Here is a 22,317-nt window from a genome sequence, read left to right on the forward strand (position 1 = left end):
ATCTTGAAACAGCCAGGTTATTAAAAGAAGTATTATGCATTTTTTTAGGTGACGGCCATCAGTGGTAGGTTTAATGCATCAGTCAGGGTTTACCTCACAGCTAAGTTGTGGCAGCGAAGCCGCAGCATATCAAACTCCTCTTCATCAGAGTTCTGTTGAGCAGAGGAAGGCACCTGGGAAAAGCCATCATCTTCAGAGCTCTGAGAATCATTCAGTGGAATGTAGTCTTTACCTTCCTGTTGAAAGAAGAAATACAGGAATACCTAAGGGGCTAACATTTAAAATACATACACACAACCCTGTTGCTAAATAGTCCTTGGTATCACCAGGATTCTGCAGTGCTTTATCTGAAGTAAAACTGAATTACTAAGTCTGAAAAAAGGTATTAGCAGAAGGAGAGAGAAAACAAGGGGTGTGGGGGCAAGAGTGAAAGAAGAAGGGCTAGGGAAGGTCAATGGGAAGAATCAACTTTAGGGACTAGGGAGGAGGTGAAAGTAGAGCAGCAGATGGTAACATCAACCACATTAAGTCCATAGAACATTAGGGGCAGGATATTAGTAAGGGTGAGGTTAAGTCCTATCTTTTTAGAATATTGATCCCAATGAATTCTGGGATATGTAGTCTTGGTTTGCTAATGAAATATCAAATCTCAGCATGCTCGTAGTAGAACAACATGGAACATCTATTTATTTTCAAAAGGGTCTAATACAGGTGTTCATGGGCCAAACGCTTGCATTAATTAATGCAACATGCAGGGCATAATTCAGCATGAAGTCAGCTGACTCCATTTTAAGCTTTGTGCCAACAGTAGATATTAAAAAAAATGCAGAACTCTCTTCTGACTCATTTATCTTTAAAATACTGTCAGAAGGGTTAAGCCATGGGAGAAGGGGGTAAAGTGGAGGGGCATAATCGAAAGGGACGCCCAAGTTTTGCTGAGGACATTCTCACAAAACGTCCCGGTGGAGGGGCGGGGAAACCCGTATTATCGAAACAAGATGGACGTCTATCTTTCGTTTCGATAACATGGTTGAGAACGCCCAAATCTTGACATTTAGGTCATCCTTAGAGATGGTCATCCCTAGACTTGGTCATTCTGATTTTCGGGACGATAATGGAAACCAAGGACGCCCACCTCAGAAATGACCAAATGCAAGCCCTTTGGTTATGGGAGGAGCCAGCATTCGTAGTGCACTGGTCCCCTCACATGCCAGGACACCAACGGGCACCCTAGGGGGCACTGCAGTGGACTCAGAAATTGCTCCCAGGTACAAAGCTCCCTACCTTGTGTGCTGAGCCTTCCAAAACCCACTACACACAACTGTACACCAGCTACCATAGCCTTACGGCGAAGGGGGGCACCTAGATGTGGGTACAGTGGGTTTGTGGTGGTTTTGGAGGGCTCCCATTTACCATCACAAGTGTAACAGGTAGGAGGGATGGGCCTGGGTCCACCTGCCTGAAGTGGCCACTGCACCCACTATAAACTGCTCCAGGGACCGTGCATACTGCTGTGATGGACATGAGTATGACATTTTGAGGCTGGCATAGAGGCTGGCACAAAAAATATTTTGAAAGATTTTTTTTTGAGGGTGAGAGGTGGGTGTAGTGACCAATGGGGGAGTAGGGGAGGTCATCCCCGATTCTCTCCGGGTGGTCATTGGTCAGTTCGGAGCACCTTTTTGTGGCTTGGTTGTAAGAAAAACAGGACCAGGTAAAGCATGTCAATGTGCCTCGACAGGGACGCCCTTTTTTTTCCATATGGGTCAAGGACGCCCATGTGTTAGGCACGCTCAAGTTCCCGCCTTCGCTATGCTCCGACACGCCCCTGTGAACTGTTGGTCAATCCCCATGAAGGAAAGCCGTGGGGACTGCCCAAAATCGGCTTTCGATTATGCCGTATTGGGCGACCCGGTGAGAAGGACGCCCATCTTCCAATTTATGTAGAAAGATGGGCATCCTTCTCTTTCGAAAATAGTCTGTAGTAACACAGTAGATGATGGCAGAGATGGTCAGAGCTGCTTCTGCCACTCTGTGCACATTACACTTCTCATGATAAAATTACGGTATCAAATCCAGGGCGGTCGGCAATTTGCTACAACGCCAACAACATATAGGTAGCTATACTTGATGCAGTGGCAGTAATTAGGCAGCTCACATTAGCTACTGAAAAAAATTGCTTCTAATGCTCAATGTATCTTTAAACTCTTCTATTGTGGGTGAGAGAAAAGAGTAGTCTGTTGCCCTTTTCCCAGTTGCTGCTTTACATTTCAAGGACTATTGGTTGTGATCTTGGATATAGAATTGTTAGCTGGGATATATATATATATATATATATATATATATATATATATAAACCCCAGAATAGTGTATTGTTCAACCCTTGATGCAGCCATTTTGGCAAAACATGGCCACGTCGGATCTTTTTCAATACAGAATTTTCTAGACTCCTGGTCTGCTCTGGGTTTTATTCCTTGCTATTTGTTGCAGATCTGTATAACCTCTCTTGTTGGTACTGGATTTATTTATTTATTTACACAGTTTCTATACCACACTATCTACAGTACTAGGCAGTTTACAAAATTAACATACATAGGGCTTCTTTTACAAAGCAGCGCTAATGACTAGCGGCGTGCTGAATGCAAAGAAGCCCATTCAATTCTCACGGGCTTCTTCAGATTACTAGTCTGCTCTGTGTTCTATTCTTGAATAAATAAATAAATTAATGATTTTTTCACCCTAACTCTGCTGTGGATACAGCAATACAGAGTCCAAATTGAAGTAAATGGCATACAACATGGGCTTACTTGTTGCACATTCTCCTGAAGCAGGTTTCCCAGAATCTCCACCAGATCTGAGAATGTTGGCCGCTCCTTGGGGTCTCCATGCCAGCAGCTGAGCATAATACGGTAGCTGTAGAAAAAAAGCCTCTTTTTATTCTTCTACCTTCTTACATTACTTCATCCTTTTATGGATTTTCATTGGTGAAAAGCAGTAGAAATCTCATAAAGAAAGGTATCCTCTGACAGACAGGAATGAACACACATCTCTAGGAAGAATCTTTTTACAAAGATATAAACTTGCTCCCAAATTCTATAAATGGTGCCTGAAGTTTGCAATGCTAAATTGGCCACATGGGCCAAATTGCACGCACAACTTAATTGATTAGCAAGCCAGTCAGTGCCTGATAATTGGTACTTAACCAATTAGCAGCACTAATTGGCTTAACTAGAATTTACATGCACAACTTTCTAGGCGCATTCTATAACAGCAATGCATGTAAATTATAATTGGGCACAGACAAAATGGGGGTGTGAATATGTGCGTGGAATGCGGCGGGTTGTGGGTGTTTTAAAATACTGTGCACACTATTATGGAATATACCCGATCTGACGCCTAACTTAGGCACAGGTATTTAGGCCTGGTTTTAGGTATTTAAGCCTAAATTTTAGTCACAAGAACAGCATGTGTGCATATTCTATAAGCTATGCCTAACTTTAGGCATAGTTTATAAAATCACGCTAAACTCGTGGTTTTCAGTGCCGATTTTTTAAGGCACCAGTTATAGAATTGGCCCTGGCTATTAGAAGACTTTAGGGCACAGTTATCATCATAGGCTACCATTAAGACATATCATTTTACCACTAGTTTCAGCTGTTTCAGCATAGATCTCATTTTATACAATTAGATCTAGGGGCCTTTTTACTAAAGGGTGTTAAGCCTTAATGTGTCAATTCCTGCACACTACATAGGAGGTGGTAAGTGCTCCCATATTAATTATTTGCAGTTGCCATGTGCTAATGATAACATTACCAGAGCTGCCAAGTTACCCATTCCAGGAGGGAGACATTTTGGCCGGTCCTGGGTTTCTGCCAACCTCATTCTGGTGCATTAATGGACCTGCATTGCTGATTTCAATAGGTAGAATCATGGACTACAAATACTACACTGCTTTGGGAGTGGAGGAGTGGCCTAGTGGTTAGAGCACTGGTCTTGCAATCCAGAGGTGGCTGGTTCAAATCCCACTGCTGCTTCTTGTGATCTTGGGCAAGTCATTTAACCCTCCATTGCCTCAGGTACAAACTTAGATTGTGAGCCCTCCTGGGACAGAGAAATATCCAGTGTACCTAAATGTAACTCACCTTGAGCTACTACTGAAAACAGTGTGAGCAAAATCTAAATAAATAAAAAAATAAGCTTGAAACCATGAACTCCAAATAAAAATTATGAAAAAGCCTTACTGTAATGATGTGTTAAATATGGGCCTAGTACATGGGAAAGTCCTGAGTTAAAATGGGCTAAGCCCATTTTTTAACGCATTTTTAGTAAAAGGGCCTCTAGTTACTCATATATATATAGGGTTAACAGTAAAATAATATGTCCTAACAGCAGCCCACATGATAACTTTTCCCCTTAAAAATGAATCATTCATCACAATAGATTCTCTTGCCTTCCAGAAGAAGATTAAGACATGGATTTTTCAGCCTTGGGAATAGGTCTGATCACTGTAAGGTCCTGACATAGGAGGTGAGAGGGGAATGGCTTCTCTGTTGATTAAAAGGATTGTATGCAGTGATACTTGTCTAGCTGTAAAGAAATATTGCTCCCTGATAGATTTTATGTGGAGACACAGCCTGACTTCTCTGGCTTTTGACAAGCATAGAATAAAGAATTTATACAGGGAACTTTTCTGCCTGCTGTTATAAATCTAATTTTAATGTTTATTGCGTAAGTATGTTTTTAAAGTTTTGCTAGATATTACGGTTTTGGAAATTTTATTACCTGAATTGTTCACTGCATTGGATGGCCATATGACCAGAAAAGTGCTATATAAAATTATTTGCACAAATAAAACATTTCAGCTTCAGACATGAACTCTGAACATTACTGAGTGGCTAACAATATCTCATATGTAGTTATAGGAATGCGTCCAACTTGACCACAGGAAATATAATTTACAATTGCCTGAAACACATGTCTTCTTTATCCTCTGCTAAAAGCAGTGATTCCTGATATTCAAAATATTTAACCATCCAGGAACGGCTGGTTATCTCCTGTTGAATATCTCGGTTAGCAGCTAGCCGTAAGGGCCAGATTCTATATATGGCAACAGTAGAAAATCTGTGAGGAAAACATTTCCCTAAGCGTATTCCTATAAGGAATGCTATATTTAGGCGTGGCATATGAATGCGCTTAGTTTGATATCCTAGCTCCTAAAACTACGTGGCTTCCATATACACCAACGGAAAATGTGGCATAATCCCTGCGTGTAGATTTATGCGACTTGGGCCAAATTCTATAACGAAGCGCGGTAAATTTTGTGAACGCCCACAAAATGCCTATTTCCCCACCTATAACCATGCCCTTTTGAACTGTGCACGTTAGAATTTAGGCATAGATCATTACAGAATATGCTTAGAGGGGCATAATCGAAAGAGGCGCCCAAGTTTTCCTGAGGACGTCCTTGTAGGACGTCCCGGCGAAGGGGGTGGGGGAAACCCGTATTATCGAAACAAGATGGGCGTCCATCTTTTGTTTTGATAATACGGTCGGGGAGCCCAAATCTTGACATTTAGTTGTCCCTAGAGGATGGTCGTCCATGGACTTTGTCGTTTCTGATTTTCGGTGATATGGAAACTAAGGACGCCATCTCAGAATTGACCAAATACAAGCCCTTTGGTCATGGTAGGAGCCAGCACTCGTAGTGCACTGGTCCCCCTCATATGCTAGGACACCAAGCCGGGCACCCTAGGGGGCCTGCAGTGGACTTCAGAAATTGCTCCCAGGTAATAGCTCCTTACCTTGTGTGCTGAGCCCCCAACACCAACCTGTACAACCACTACGATAGCCCTTACAGGTGAAGGGGGGCACCTAGATGTGGGTACAGTGGGTTTATGGTGGTTTTGGAGGGCTCACATTTACCACCACACGTGTAACACGCAGGGTGGGGATGGGCCTGGGTCCACCTGCCGAAGTGGCACTGCACCCACTAAAACTGCTCAGGGACCTGCATAATGCTGTGATGGACAGGAGTATGACATTTGAGGCTGGCATAGAGGCTGCATAAAATATTTTTTAAAAAGTTTTTGAGGGTGGAGGGGTTAGTGACCACTGGGGGAAGTAAGGGGAGGTCAACCCTGAATCCCTCCGGTGGTCATCTGGTCAGTTCGGGCACCTTTTCGTGGCTTGGTCATAAGAAAAAAAGGACCAAGTAAAGTTGTCCAAGTGCTCATCAGGGACGCCCTTTTTTTCCATTATGGGTCGAGGACGCCTATGGTTAGGCACACCCAAGATCTGCCTTTGCTACGCTTCCGACACACCCCCATGAACTTTGGTCGTCCCCCACGACGTGAAAGCAGTTGAGGACGCCCAAAAATGGCTTTCGATTATGCTGATTTGGGCAACCCTGGGAGAAGGACGCCCATCTCCCGATTTGTGTGGAAAGATATGGGCGTCCTTCTCTTTTGAAAATAAGCCTGCATGTGAGATATGTGTGTAAATTCAAATTATATAGGAATCTGGGGGTAACTGGCTATATCGTGCCACATAGCTGGTTAGGCGCAGTTATTCAGCCCAAGGGGGTCTTTTACAAAGCATCGGTCAAGCCCAACGTGGCAGCAGTTCTGGGATAGAGTGCGGTAAGCCCGCGTTGGGCTTACCGAAGCTTTATAAAAAAGCCCTTAAGGAGGTCATTTCCGCTTGGCTGTGTAAGCAGCAAGGGTTAGGTGAACGGCGTCTAAATAATGGTTAAGTACTGGTGGTATTCCAACCGAGAGGTACCTCCGTAACTATTGTCTAATTATTGTGAATGAAAATGATGTTTTCTGATCTGCAGATAAAACTTATTATATCCCATTCACTATTCTTTACAAATTTTTTTTTACTCTGCACAGACCCCATAGCTTTACATGGAGCTTACTACTTATTTTATTCAGGTTCCCTGAGAAGCTTTTGCAAAACATATTGGGACTCAAGGGACCTGTCTAAGATACGTTTGGTTGTTTTAGAAGTTTTATGCACCCTTGTCGACTATTGATACTGTTACAAATCCCCCCCGGCTATCCGTGAATATTCAATGTTTATTTCCCACTCAATATTCATAGTCAGCGCTTAGTGGCTGACCAGTTATATCGCGTGATACAACTGGCTATGTGTGAATATTCAGCACATCGCTGGCTAAGGGCTCTTTTAATAAACGGTGGTAAGCCCAATGCGGCTTACCGCTGCTAAAAAGGAAGTACCGCCTGGGCTACACCACAGAAGCCCGACAGTACTTCCACCCTCTCACCGGTTACTGCTGGGTTAGCGTGGGAGCCCTTACCGCCACCTCAATTGGGTGGCAGTATGGGCTCCCCCATAGAATGGCCGCGCGGCAAGTGCTTACTTGCCATCATGGCCATTCCTGCAGGAAACGCGAGACTTCCCTTTTACCTGCTGCAGTAAAAAGAGACATTGGCATGTGTGAAAACGTGCACCGATGCCAGCGCAGGCCTCCTTTTGCCACAGCTGGTAAAAGGGGCCTAAATTTGGTGGCCGAATTGAGACCGTCCAAATAGCAGGCCTATATTAACTACTATAAACGTAACCGGTCAGCGCTGAATATTGGCTTGGCCGGTTAAGTTTATACTGGCCAAAAATAAACCAGATATTCAATGCCAGTCACCGGAAATGGCCCGGCATGAATATCTGGCCTCATCGCTGACCGCGGGAGTTAGCCGGGCTATCTCCTGCGGTCTGAATATTGGTCCCAATATTTTTTGTATAAAGCACAGTTTTTGGAATATGTTGACTTTTGATACTTTGTGCAATGACTGAATGGAGAAGAGCATTGAATCCGTGGGTGTTTAGCATATACCCACATTGATCTCTTCTTACACTCTGAGCACACATATTATATACAAAAATATATGCATTATAATACATTATTAGGTGAATGTATATGGACAGTGGGTTCTTTGTTGTATGTTTATTTGCTATTATCCTCCAGCAATTTTTGATAAATTATTTTCCTCAGTGAGAATTGTGGCATATATTATGGGCCATATGATAAATACACTCACATTTCTGCTTGTGGCATATTCTGGAGCCTCTCATCCTGGTTCCATCCTTCAATCTCTGGCAGAACTCCTCATTGATCTGCACTCCAGGATAGGGCGAAGCACTCTGAATGCACCATGCAGACAGTGTCAGACCAGGCAGAGTACATTACATTCTGAGAGACTAATCATCCTCCTCTTTTCACCTTCCTTCCTATTTATATAGCAATTCAGAAAATATCAGTACACACAGAGGCGAAGAACCAGAGCAGAACATTTCTCTAGATAATCAGCCCCAACTGTCCCTTTCCATCTAGAGAGATACTCCCTCCATGGCTGAGACATGTACATTAATCTAGAAAATTTACAAGATGCCTTTTGTCCATCTATTCTCTGTCCTGTCCTCCCTAGAATAGTCTCTTTCTATTTCATGCACGGGAACACTGCTCTAGATGATCAACTACAACCTCTTTTATGTACTGGAGGAGACCTAGCTCAAGGATATGTCCATTCTCTCACTTCATTTACTCGAGCATGGGACACTGATCAGATGGTCAAGGATGCATTATGCACAGATGGATACATTTCTCATGAGTATGGGCGTACTCACTACCTTATATTACTCACCCAGGGAAAATATCTCCCATAGCAGGACTCCAAAAGACCAGACCATCACTTTGTGTGGTGTAGACCTTGTCAAAAATGCTTTCAGGGGCCATCACTTAAGAGGTAGACGAGCCTGAAGAGAGAGCATACAATAATAACATAGTAACGTGAGTAATTACAGCAGATTGAAACACCTGTGTGGTCAATCCAGTCTTTCCAACAGGTGGCCAGAGTGTACCCGCCCTTTTCCTTTCAGGCCATACCCCTCGATGCCTTGTTTAAAGTGTGAAAGGTTACTTAAGTTGTGCTTTGAATCTATCCTCTTTCAAATAGGGATCTTCTGTTTAATTTCTTACATTCTGATTCCATCTCCACCGGCAGGGTATTCCAAGTATCTACCACCCTCTCGTGAAAAAGTATTCACCTGATGTTACCTCCTAAGTCTGTCGTTCTGCAACCCCTAACTCATGTCTTCTAGTTCTAGTGGTTCCCCATACTGATCCCATTTCTCCTGTCCAAAAAAGCTTGCACTTGTTACCCATTATTTGGCATATTAGGTTTAAAATTTTAGAGGTCCATTTTACGAAGGTGTGGTTGGGCTACTGCGTAGGAGCGCGTGCCAAATTGGCCCTACCATCTGGGTAGCGTGGGAGCCCAGGAGTAGTTCTGAAGTTGGTGCACTCAGTTTCCTGTGGTAGAAAATAATTTCTATTTCTACATGGGGGGGGGGGGGGGGTCATTCCAAGCAGTAATCAGCAGTACGACCACATTGCTGCACGCTGCCCAATTACTGCAGGGTTAGCCTGTGAGCCCTTACTGCTACGAAATATGTGGTGATAAGGGCTCAGGCAGTAAATAGCCACGTACTAATTTTAATATTAGTGCACGGACACTTATTGCCCCATTTTAAAAAAAAGGACTTTCCTACCGCAGTAAAAAGTGGCCCAGCATGTGCTGATTTTAAGCGCCAAACTCTAGCGCGGGGCCACTTTTTACAGCGGTTTAGTAAAAGGGCCCCTTAGTTTTAATATATAAGGCATTGAGTAATAATACTTTTCAAAGTATCACTTCTGTATTGAAAATCTGTAGACCTTCTTGATAATGGAGATCCTTGAACAAAGGATTACTTGATGTTCCATCTTTTCACCCAAGTCCATTTTGAAAGATCTCATACAAGAATGTTTCCAGTGGCTGGGTCCACACTATGGAATTGCTCCCTGAAGAATTAAAAGCTTGGATCTTCAAATAGGCCTTAACGGAAGAAGTAGTTTGCTAGTCACACACAAGGAGTGACACTGGCTGCACATGTATAGTACGACATGTTTAGCTACTCCTACCCTAGTTAAGATAATTTCAAGCAACTCTCTTTAATTAGTCCCCTTATTTTCTAACTCCTGTTACTCTATCTTATCTATCTATGGGCCCCTTTTACCAAGTTGCGGCAAAATGGGGGCCTGTGCTGGAGTCGGTGTGTGTTTTTCACGCGTGCTGAGGCCCCCTTTTACCGCAGCCAACCATTGAGGTGGCGGTAAGGGCTCTCACTCTAACCCAGCGGTAACCAGGCAGCTCAAGGCACTGCCTGATTACCATCGGGTACACTCTGGTGCTACAAAATAAATATATATTTGTAGCGCTGGATATAAGGGCACGCTAGGGGTGGGAAGTACCACCGGGCTGCTGTGGTAGCTCGGCGGTACTTCCTGTTTAGCAAGCAGTAAGCCTGCGTTGAGTTTACCGCCACTTAGTAAAAGGGGCCTAATATGTTCGATCTTTACTTACACCCTATACTGTCTATTAAAATGCTTTATGTGTATTGTGTTGACAATGTAATGTAGCATACTATGCTATTCCTTGTAGTGTAATTTGAATATTTTTACTGCTGTAATTGTCTATTGCTTCTGTTCGACTTATTCTTACTATACACCGCCTTGATTAAATTTCTTCAAAAAGGCAGTACTTAATAGATAAAATAAATAAATAATAATAATTATAAAATGATTCTTAATCCTCTATCTTTTTGTAAAGAGCCTTAAATCATATGTGCTTTTTACAGGCTTTTGACAGATAGCCTATTAATAGTTGATGTATTGATTTTGCTGCTGGTATTTTATGTTGTTGTGTGTTTTAATGCTGTTATTTACTAGCTTTATTATTACATATGTGTCATGAAATGCCTAGCCACTTGCCTGGGGTTACCCTGCAGCCTCTTAAAGGGTCAATCCCAACACAGTTCAGGTCCGCCTGCACCTGCCGCTGGTGCTGTACACTAGCACCCTCCTCCCACCAACTGGGTCACAACCCACCTCTGGGAGAGTTTCCCACTCTCCAATTATCCCCAGTGATTTCTAAGTACTGGGGTCCACATTCCCAGTGGTCCCTCAGTTTCCAGAAAGCACTCATAGACCCAACACACAACCACCAGGATTCTTTATCAGTCCAGACAGAGAGGCAATAAACTATATATTGATATTGTCTTTTAAAAAAAATCAAACAGTGGAACAAAATGAAACAATTAAAAACAATAACAGATAACTAAACATTTGAATACTTCCTAGAAAGTATCTGGGAAGATCAGCACATACATACAGGGCTTCAGCAAAGTGCTCTCTCTCTCTCTTTTCTCCTGGGCTGAAACTGAAGCAACAGTCAGCAACAACTGTTTTAAAAGTATACTGCTCACAGTACTGTAGATTCACTTCTTCAATGAGTGCAACTAAAAGAGGGCATGCACTTAGCTTTAACATAAAACATGCACGCCTGCTGGCCAATCTAAAGAAATGCACTTCAAGATTAATAAAGGCAATTTTTACAGGTTTAAAACACACTGTTCTGTCACAATATGTTTTATTGTAAACTGCATAGATCAGTTGGATACTATGGTATAAAAATTCGTAAATAAAATAAAATAAATAAATAAATAAATAACATTTGTATATTGATTCCATTCAAGTATTTAAATGTCTGTATCATATCTCCCTTCTCTTTTTTTCTTCTAGCATATACATATTAAGGTCTTCAAATCTCTTCTGATATGTCTTTTGGTGCAAATCTCTTACCATTTTTGTAGTCTTCTCTGGACTAGAAAGCTGCAAAGGAATGAGGATTGTGGTTCTGTGGGATTCCCATGGGGAATGGAAGAAGTTGCCTTGGGATTCCCGTGGGAGTATAGTCAAAATCTCTGGTGATTCCAGAATGAGACTTGGAATGCACTGAGAAAGGCAATTGGAGCACCAGAATGAGGCTTGGAATGCCCAGAGAGGTAGCTGGAACACTAGACTGAGGTTTGGAACACTCATTGATTGAATAGTGAATACAATCCAAAAAACCAAGGGAGGTTGTTAGGGTTGGGAGGAAACAGATGGCTGCGAGCAAGTAAGTAATAGCGTTGACTCCTGCAGATATGGGTGGGGATAGAGGAGATTCATTGTGGGCACGGGGTGGGGGTGGAGGGAATGGATCTTAGTGGGTATGGGTTAGATTCCATTGGGGTTGGTCGGAGATGGGTGAAATTTCTGTTTCCATGCAACTCTCTACTCTGGACCGCTTCAAATCTTTTTATGTCCTTAGTGAGATTCAGCCTCCAAAACTGAACACAATATTCCAAGTGGGGCCTCACCAGTGACCTCTACAGGGGCATTAACAACTGCTTTCTTCTACTGGTTATGCCTCTTTCTATTGTACCATGTGGTGTAGGTATCTGCTGGAATCAGACTCCTCCACAGTTAGGCATAGATACAACTTCTTGTATATTTTTCTTTGTCTAACTTTGGTTTTGCTTTGAGATACTCTGCTATCTGCATTGTGTCTGTTATTGCGAGTTTGCTGCACACATTCTTAAAAAAAAATAGAACAAAAAAAATAATCCTACTTCTGCTTAGCCTTTATCTTCCTCTACTTCAATCTATTGTTAATTTTGGATACTGACTATAAAAGGTTTCTGGCTTCTCTGTTTTCTCTACTGGATTTTTAATAAATAAAGGATTATGGTTTGCTTTTAGTACTAACACAGCTTACAGGCACTAGAAATTGAAAATTTCTGATTTGACCTGATTGGATTTGTAAAAAGAGTAGACATTTGGCTAGTTTTTTTGAATAAAGATAGCTGGATCTTTTGTAAACAATGGGGCCCTTTTACTAAGCTGCATAGGCGCCTATATTCGCCCATTGTGCGCCAATTCAGAACTACTGCCTGACTACCACGTGGCCAGGGTGGAAAGTTCATTTTTTACACACACCCACTACGTGTGCTGTAATCAGCTTTGTATGTGCACTGACGATTACACGTGAGACCTTACTGCTAAGTGAATGGGGTGGTGGTAAGGTCTCAGGCCCAAAATGAATGCGCACCAATTTCCATTTTGTTGCATGTTTATTTTCGGCCAAACCCCCCCTGCCTTTTTTGCAGGTGTGCTGAAAAATGGATCTGCGCGTGCCCAATACATGCGTCTTCATCAGCGCAGGCCACGTTTTGGCACACCTTAGTAAAAGGACCCCCTAGGATTTTAACAGCTGCAATTTTCTGGATATTTAGTACAAGTTAGATATTTACCATTTTCAGTTTCTTTTCTCAAGCCATTCTGTGCTAGCCCCCCCCCCCCCCCCTTCCCATATATTCTTAATTCTAGAAGTAACCTGGGTCATTGTCAGTAAATCTCTCTCAGCATTGGTGTGGTCAGGAAACACAGGAAAAGCCTTTCTGCTTTCTGTTTACATAGATATGGTGTGGTTATTTGTTATAAACACATATAGTTATATCTGATTGTTACGGGCTTAGGGTGTAAGTATTATGTTTTGCTGTTAATATTTGTTTTGATGTAATTGATGTTATGGAAGGTATAAGAACATAATGATTTTATTGTAATTTCCAGGCTATTGTAACTGATACATTTATTTGTGATTTATGATTATTATATTTGTTGTAATATATTTTTTGACTTTGTTACCTGGCTAGGGGCCCTGTTTACTAAGATGCTCTAGTGTCTATAGCGCATGCTAATACTTAGCGCGCACTAACACTAGAGACAACCATATATTCCTATGGGTGTCTTTAGCATTAGCACATGCTAATTTTTAGCATGAGCTAAAAATGCTAGTGCACCTACAGCGCGGCTTAGTAAACAGGGCCCTAGATCTTGTATAGAGTATGCTGCAGGATATACATTTTGAATTAAATTAAATATATTTCATTTTAATTATTTAATAAACCCTCCTTACTTTTCACAGAAAACAACAGATCAAAATTAAGGAATCCCCCAAACCATTAAGAAGTAACAAATCAAAGAATGCTAATATAGTTAAACATCTACCTCCCACCAGCAGATGGCACTGTGACCCTGTGTGATGTTAAATAGTCAGATCTATTTTTGTTGTTCTTTTCATTTATATTGCTATTATGCTAAAAAACTTGTTTATGCATTCACTTATCTATCTGTGTACATGTTAACTCCTTAACCATTCAATCTATAGCAACTGAATTTTCAGGATATCAATATAAAAGCTAGACACACAATTCAGACTTCTGCTAATTCAATCCATTTTGAAAATATAAGATAGAAACCAAAATAACATCTATTTAGCCTCAAAATGGAAAATAATAAATAAATACAATGGAAAATCGTCTAACTCTGCATGCAACAGAAGGAAGCTTTGTTTGGCAAAATGCAAGTTCTACAGTGAGGATTAGCAGTAAATTTGCGACAGAGATCATACGCAAAACTAACCCATCTGGAGACATTGTCCCAGAGTTTCTGCACTAACTGAACATCAGTGGCCTTCCTTCTCATAAACTGATTTGTAAAATTGGAATTCCTGTATATTGAGACCAAGAATGTCTTCTTCACAAAAGCTTTTACATAATCTGTCACTTTATGTACTGGGACTGAGCCCTAGAGTGAGCTGACCCTGGAGAGTTTGAGGCCTGGGAAAATTAAGCCCAGTAGGGCTCCTTTGAGATATTGAAGAGTGGAGTTGGAGTCTCTAAGACTGAAGAATAGAGGGGGCACTGTGCCTCCTGGCCTTCAGTCTATACCTCCTTCAGCTTCAGGCAGACTTGGGGATACCTATGATATGGGGGCCCAGGGCAATTGCCCTGTTTGCCACACCATAACACTGGCTCTGCTTCTGGCCCAGCACAGATGACTCTGCCTGGGGCCGCTGCAGTTCCTGCTCCACTCACATGTCCAAGGAATGGGAAGCAATATTAGGCATTTGGGGAGGCCGGTTATGGTGTCAGTCAGGATTCCCCCAAAGCTCTGATTGGCATTTCCTATGGACATCCCTGTCCAGGGATGAGGGTGGGATTGGACTTAAGCCAACTTATAATTATCTTTCAATTATCATTTTTTTATTTGCATTAGTCAGTAGGACCAATAAAGGAAGGCAGAAAAGCAGGGACATCATTGCTTAATGTAGGACTGCCCTGGAGATAAGAGATAGGGGAAGTGAGGCAGAACACAAAATTTTGACCCTTTCCAAAGGAGTGCAGAATTAGGCATCCATCCTAATAATACCTACCAGGACTGATTTCGTGACCCAACAGCAACATACTGCCCCAATATAACAGTAGATAGGGCCACGTAGGACCTGCTGTCTCCAATGATGATCCCAATAAATTTGGCATGCATACTAGAGCCAGTACTTACACTGCCTTTTCTAACATAATCAGGATCTTTGTAGATATCTCTGGCCAGTCCAAAGTCACAGATCTTTACTACATTATTCTCGGACAGAAGGATGTTTCTTGCTGCCAGGTCTCTGTGAATACACTATGGAGAAAGGAAGGAGGTCAAGATCTTTCAGAACCATCAACAGACCAAATACCTCATTCATGCATCAAATAACAGGCTCAAGCTAGGCCTTTCTTGCCTGATATTCTAGGAGATGTACTTGAGTGCCTGAACTCTGTGAGCTACTCTCTGGTAGGCCTCAGTTGGTTTGGACTCAAGGAATAAGACAAGCAAAAAGCACAGTAGGAATTACTTTACTTTTAAAATTGGTTTTATCTCAAAAGTACAGTAGTTCAGTAACTATACACCTGCTACTGTGTTTCAAGATAGCATTTGGGGGGGGGGGGGGAAGTTATCAACACATAGGGTTACTATAATTGTGGACACAAAAAATAATAAACATAAGAATAGCCATATTGGGTCAGACCAATGATCCATCTAGCCCAGTATCCTTTCTCCAACAGTGGCCAATCCAGGTCACAAGAACCTGGTTGCTACTTTGCTAAAAAAAAAAAAAAAAAATAACTGTAGCAAAATGTGTAAAAGAATTTTAGTTAATGAACACAAATGAAACAGTGACTGACTTACAGTACAGCAGTAGATAGAATAGAGTTTGTCTGAGTCTGAGCCCAAGCATACTTATCAGAAGAACGGATATCACTCAACAACTTTGGCTGGCTTCTGAGATACGTGTGAAAGCCTTTGCATGATATATGCTTACAATTGTGCTGCATGAACAAAATTCCTTTGACAGATTCAACCGGTAGGGAAACAGAGTGGAGATCAGCAATGCCTTTCTTTCTCTATAGCACCCCCGTGTGTCCAGACTGACTAATAGGCCAGAGATGGTTTCTTTCATTATGTGGGTAGGAGTGTTGGTCATAGGGACATAAAAGAAAAGGAGAATATTTTCCTAAAAATTAAAAAACCTCAAGAAGTCCAAAAGAAGGACATTTCCGCGGGGGCGCGGGGGGGGGGGGGGGGTAGGGGGGGACAAAATTCCCCGGGCCCGGGCATCTCTCGAAATGGAGGTAAGAGATGAAAATAAAAACATACCATTGATAAAAGACAAAAATAATAGCATTACCTAGTTCTGCTATGAGTTTCAAATGCTACCATTACCAAACCCAGTGAAAAAAAACATTCAAAGCTGTGCAGAAGAGCATCTTTAGCTATATTTAGAAGTGTAAGCCCCTGAGGGTAGCTAAAGCGATTCTACACCTACACAAGAAGCTGAGAGGTAGGGGAGTGCCTAATTTCAAATTATATTTCCAGACAGGCCAAATAAAGGCAGTACTTAATTGGCAAATACCTGACCGTAAGCAACGGGTACAGAATGAGCAAGAATTCATGACCTTCCTTTATCCCATTATATTTGGATTCCATAAAAAGGATGAATACAGACAAATATTCTTAAACAAAGCACACTGTAGCACTCTGACATTTATGAAGCTCACTGTTACTAGAGAGGAAACAATATATATATAGGCAAATGTATGTTACATATAACTAAGAATTTATCCTGGAAAAAATGGTACAGATCTATACAAGGTGGGACGCTAAGGGGCTCAAGAGAGCAGATCAATTAGCAGACCATAATGGGTTCATTGACTTTATATCAATTCCTGAATGCTTCCGCCTTAGTGGAGAACAATTCTACTACATTCAAATTGAATATTTTCTTGCAAGACAGGAGATCAAAAGTGATTTGCTTAGAAAGATATCCCCCTTTGAGTTGTTTTGTGAGGCTACACTGGGAAATAAAGCTTTGTTCTAAATTATATGAAATGTTAAACTTCCCTCTAGCAAGAAAGCTTAAAAATGAATTAACTTGGGAGGATGACCTGAATGAGGTAATAGCCAAAGAAAGAGGTGCTCACCCTTACGCCAGCTCTATGGTTGGCATAAATAAGGACATGTAGATGTTAAGCATGCTGATACTGGGTACACCTAATGCCTTTGGGTGCCTAAATGAAGGCTCCTTATTATAGGGGCCCTTTTACTAAGCCGCGTAGGTGCCTACGCATGCCCAATGCACGCTAATTTTGAGTTACCACGTGGCCCTTGAGGTAATTTCATTTTTGATGCGCGTCTGCTACGCACGCTGAAAAATATTTTAATTTTCTGGAGCAGGTGGTAATTGGCATTTTATTTATTTTATTTTTGTTACATTTGTACCCCGCGCTTTCCCACTCATGGCAGGCTCAATGTGGCTTACATATTATATACAGGTACTTGTATTTGTACCTGGGGCAATGGAGGGTTAAGTGACTTGCCCAGAGTCACAAGAAGCTGCTTGTGCCTGAAGTGTGAATTGAATTCAGTTCCTCAGTTCCCCACTAGGCCACTCCTCCACTTTTACGTACATAGACCATCACCGCCTGGTTACCGCTTGAGACCTTACTGCTAGATTAATGGCTGGAGGTAAGGCCTCAGACCCAAAATGGATGCAAGGCAATTTTCATTTTGCCACACGTCCATTTTCGGCCAAAAAAAAAAAGGCATTTTTTACAGGTGCGCTGAAAAATGATTCTGTGCGTGCCCAAAACACGCGTCTACACTACAGCAGGATATTTTTCAGTGTACCTTTGTAAAAGGCCCCTAGCCCCTTATGGCATTACCGCAGCCAGATGCAAGATCACTTCAGCATGGAGGAAAGACAACCATGAGCTCTCTTTTCCTGAGAATTGGAACATATTTCATTTAGCAAAGTAACTGCTTTGAAACTGGACATAACTTTAATGCTATTTGAAAACCTTATGTAGAATGTTCAGATAGACTCCAGGTGGTCAGCCACAGGGAGAATATATAATTGGAAATATCTAACTCAGACAGTTTCAGATCATATGGATCTTCAGTGATGCTATTTTACGTAGCACCAGTGAATATCCACAGTAAGTTGAAAGGTTCAAATTAGACATTTCAAATTTTACCTCTATTTGGAGTCCTTTTACAAAGCCACGGTAAAAAATAGCCGTAGTGCTGAAGCCATTTTTACCACAGCTGGAAAATGGCTGATTTTCCAAATTACTGGCCACGAGCCAAGGTCATCATTAGCACGCAGTCATTACCAAAATTAGCGTGTGAGCCACCACCTATTTTGTAGGTGGTAAGGGCTCATTTGCTAATCCTGTTCTAATCAGTTAGCATGCGGCAATGTAGATGTGCTAACTGATTAGCGCAGAAATGCCCACTTTCCACCCCCCAGACGTGTCTCCTTGAAAAATTAGAAAATATTTTTTAGCAAGTGGCTTGTGTGCGCACATTCAGAACTTACCCCTGGGATGAATCAATGCATCTTGCGGTAAGCCCTTTTAAGCTATGTTAGTGCTTGTCACAGCTTAGTAAAAGGAGCCCTTTGTGAGGGGCACTTAGAATTTTAGGGTGTCTTTCTATAACTTTGCACCTATATAAAGGTATCTGAGGGCATGTGATTGGCACGTATTCTATTTTCCTTTATGGGACAGTAACATAACTGGGTACTGTATATGTGTGTATGCAATTAGATTATCTTATCTTATCTTACACCAGAACTTCTATTCTGCCTTTACCTGCACAGTTCAAGGACGGATCACAACAAGAGATCAGAATAGGACATCCGGGATTTACAATAATCATTAAATAAAATCAAATCCAATATCTAATACTAGGAAAACACGCCGCTTCTGACACAAATGAAATGGGCGCTAGCAAGGTTAACCTCAAAGTTCCATCTTGGCCCCCTCCCCTTCGAGTTCCATGCCCCCCTCCCTCCCTTCCTCCCCCCTCCCCCTCCCCTCCCCTCCGAATTCCATGCTCCCCTCTCCTCCGAGTTCCAGACCCCCGCGCCTCCCTCCCTCTCTCTCCTCCCCTCCGAGTTCCAGGCCCCCCTTCCCTCCGAGTTCCAGACCCCCTCCCGCCCTCTCCTCCACTCCGAGTTCCATGCCCCCCTCTCTTCTCCGAGTTCCAGACCCCCACGCCTCCCTCCCTCTCTCTCCCTCCGAGTGGCAGCCCGACCTTTGTTGCCCACCCTCTTCTCCCAGTCCTCCGCCTGCCCTCGCCTTCCTGCGTGCCGGCCTGAATTAAAAAGTTCTTATCTCGGGGTCTGCCGGCAGCAGTAAAAGGAGAGCAGGCACAGCTCTTCAGGCTGCCTTCCCTTCTGTCTCAGCTCTGCCTCTGGTCCGCCCTCATTTCCTGTTTCCGGAAGGGTGGGACCAGAGGTAGTTGGCTATCTCCTGCTGATATTGCCAGATAGCCAGTTAAGTGCCAGGAGACATTCCTAGCCAGTTAAATGGTTTTAACTATTGAGTGGATAGTATTTTATACGTTTTCTTTTAGATTTTTGCGCAGTAGTAGCTCAAGGTGAGTTACATTCAGGTACACTGGATATTTCTCTGTCCCAGGAGGGCTCACAATCTAAGTTTGTACCTGAGGCAATGGAGGGTCAAGTGACTTGCCCAAGGAGCAGCAGCGGGATTTGAACCAGCCACCTCTGGATTGCAAGACTGGTGCTCTAACCACTAGGCCACTCCTCCACTCCACATTAACTCCTCCACGTTAACCACCTAACGCAATCCATCCTGCGCAATCTCTGCCCATGTGTATGCCCACCTTACAAATACATGCTATTGCAGATATGCACAAATTTACTGAATAGCACATAGGTCTGTGTGAGACATATATGTCAATATTCTAACCACTTACATGTGTAACTGGCACATAAATGTTAGCACCCCTTAATTGAATTACCTCGTTAGTGTGTGATAATTGTTACTTGGACATGTAATAATATATTGGTGATACCACCCTCAGAACCTCGCAAACCCCGCCCCTGTTTTGGATGGTTAACTTTGGCTGCATAATGATATATATGCCCAGAATGATCCAGGAATATGAAAATAAAATCATTTATGAGGCCATCATCGACTCAGGGGCGTATCTGAACTGCGGCGGTAGGGGGGGCCAGGGCCAGAGTGAGGGGGCACATTATAGCCCCCCCCCCCCCGCCGCCGCCGCCGCCATTGCCGATCCCCCTCCCCCCAGCCGCTACCATTGCCAACCCTCCCCCTCCGTTGCTCGCTTACCTTCGCTGGCGGGGGACCCCAACCCCCGCCAGCCGAGGTCCGCGTCCTCCTGCCGCTGCCGCTGCCGCTGCCGCTGCCGGCTGCCTTTGGTGCTTTCATTTGTCCATTGAAGCTGGCGCCAACTAAAGTTTCTTTTGACTCTGACGTCGCTGCACGTTGTACGTGCAGGACGTCAGACTCAGAAAATGTTTCTGAGTCTGACGTCCTGCACGTACAACGTGCAGCGACGTCAGACTCAAAAGAAACTTTCATCGGCGCCAGCTTCAATGGACAAATGAAAGCACCAAAGGCAGCCGGCAGCGGCAGGAGGACGCGGACCTCGGCTGGCGGGGGTTGGGGTCCCCCGCCAGCGAAGGCAAGCGAGCAACGGAGGGGGAGGGTTGGCAGCGGTAGGGGGGTCCAGGGCGAAATCTGCGGGGGCCCAGGCCCCTGAGGCCCCACGCAGATACGCCCCTGCATCGACTACATGAATGCTTTTCAATATTGACTTCAAAGTGGATTAATTTCAATGCTATACCAGTGGAGTAGCCAGACCTGACATTTTAGGGGGGGGGGGCTGTGATCTGGCATCTCTCTGCCTCTCCCCCAGTCTGACATTTTTTTAATCCTTCCATTCATCCTTTCCCCAACTCCCAAGGGCTTGGCTTCTCTCTCACTCTCTCAGACCTCCCCTACCTCGTGTGGCCCAGTATCTCTTTCCCTTCCCTCCCCGTGGTCCGGCATCTCTTTCCTTTCTGTACCTGCCCCCGGCATTGCAATCTTATGTCTTTTGGCAGCATCAGCGAACAAAGCTGCCTTGCCTCCGGCTAACCCCATAAGCTTTCCCTCTGCAGAGCCCTGCCTATGTGGGGACAGGAAGTTGCACAGAAGGAATGCTTGAGGACTGCTTCGATCACCGCCACTGCTGAAAGTTGGAAGATTGCAGCGCCAGGAGTGGGCATAGGAAAGAAAGAGACGTAGGACCTTGTGAGGAGGGAAGGGACAGAGACCCCAGAGGATGGAGGGAGGGGCTGTAGGTGAAAATGCAATAACAGAAAATCACTCTGGATTCTTCTTGCAAGGAGCATGACTACACCTAAGGTGGCCCTAAGATACTAGTAGTGCTGTCCACATAAAAGAAAAAATGCCAATGTGGAAATATATTATTATATAGATAATAAAAATAAGCAAATATGGTAAAGTTACAAAAATATACTGATGTCAGCTAGCACAGTGTTTCCAGGAAGTCATACAGAATCCATGATGGCATTGTTCAGAAAAGATGGTTCATGGCCTAACCAGGCCTCAGTCCTACAAAAGGTGAGATACCAGTAGGGTTCATGCTGGCCAAGTGCACACATCCTACCAATACCTGAGCAAGTAATGAGGGATCCTGAACCAGGAATGGGGGTCTGGGCCCTCAAGGCTCCATACAGCTACATCCCTGTACTATACTACTCTACAGGTACAACCTTTATACCTCCCTTTATTACTACATGTGCAAATACATTAGGACTATTATAATATTTATTGTTCATAGTTGATGAGTCCTGTATTATTACTTTTGGATTTAGCTCATGCCTTTTCTGGTAGTTGTTCAAGGTGAACTACATTGAGGTATATTAGGTATTTTCCTGTCCCTGGAAGGCCACGATCAGTTTGTACCTGAGGCAATGGAGGGTTGTGTGACTTGCTCAAGGCCACAAGGAGCAGCAGTGGGATTTGAACTCTGGTTTCCTTGGCAGGGCCACTGAGAGGGGGGGCAGGGGGGACAAAGGGGAGCCTGGCGCCGCAGTCCCTGGTCTTACCTGCCCAATCTCGGCTCCGTCGACAGCCCCCCTCCATCCGCCACCGACCCCCTGCATTCAAATCACAGCGCCTCACCTCTGTGTGAAAGCGCAGCGGCAG

At 43.4% G+C, this 22,317-nt stretch overlaps 1 protein-coding gene across 1 annotated transcript in view; it reads right to left on the reverse strand.

Moving 5' to 3' along the window:
• The window catches only part of FLT4 (fms related tyrosine kinase 4), a 241,440-nt gene that overhangs the window by 14,934 nt on the left and 204,189 nt on the right, over positions 1-22,317 (reverse strand). Inside the window, 9 exon segments of the mRNA XM_030212922.1 lie at positions 94-236; positions 2,808-2,913; positions 4,856-4,862; positions 8,069-8,087; positions 8,089-8,161; positions 8,660-8,706; positions 8,708-8,757; positions 8,760-8,775; positions 15,284-15,406. Of these exon segments, the coding sequence (XP_030068782.1) occupies positions 94-236; positions 2,808-2,913; positions 4,856-4,862; positions 8,069-8,087; positions 8,089-8,161; positions 8,660-8,706; positions 8,708-8,757; positions 8,760-8,775; positions 15,284-15,406 (584 nt within the window).

The sequence above is a fragment of the Microcaecilia unicolor genome, chromosome 8, assembly GCF_901765095.1.
Source record: "Microcaecilia unicolor chromosome 8, aMicUni1.1, whole genome shotgun sequence".
In the NCBI taxonomy this organism is placed as follows: domain Eukaryota; kingdom Metazoa; phylum Chordata; class Amphibia; order Gymnophiona; family Siphonopidae; genus Microcaecilia; species Microcaecilia unicolor.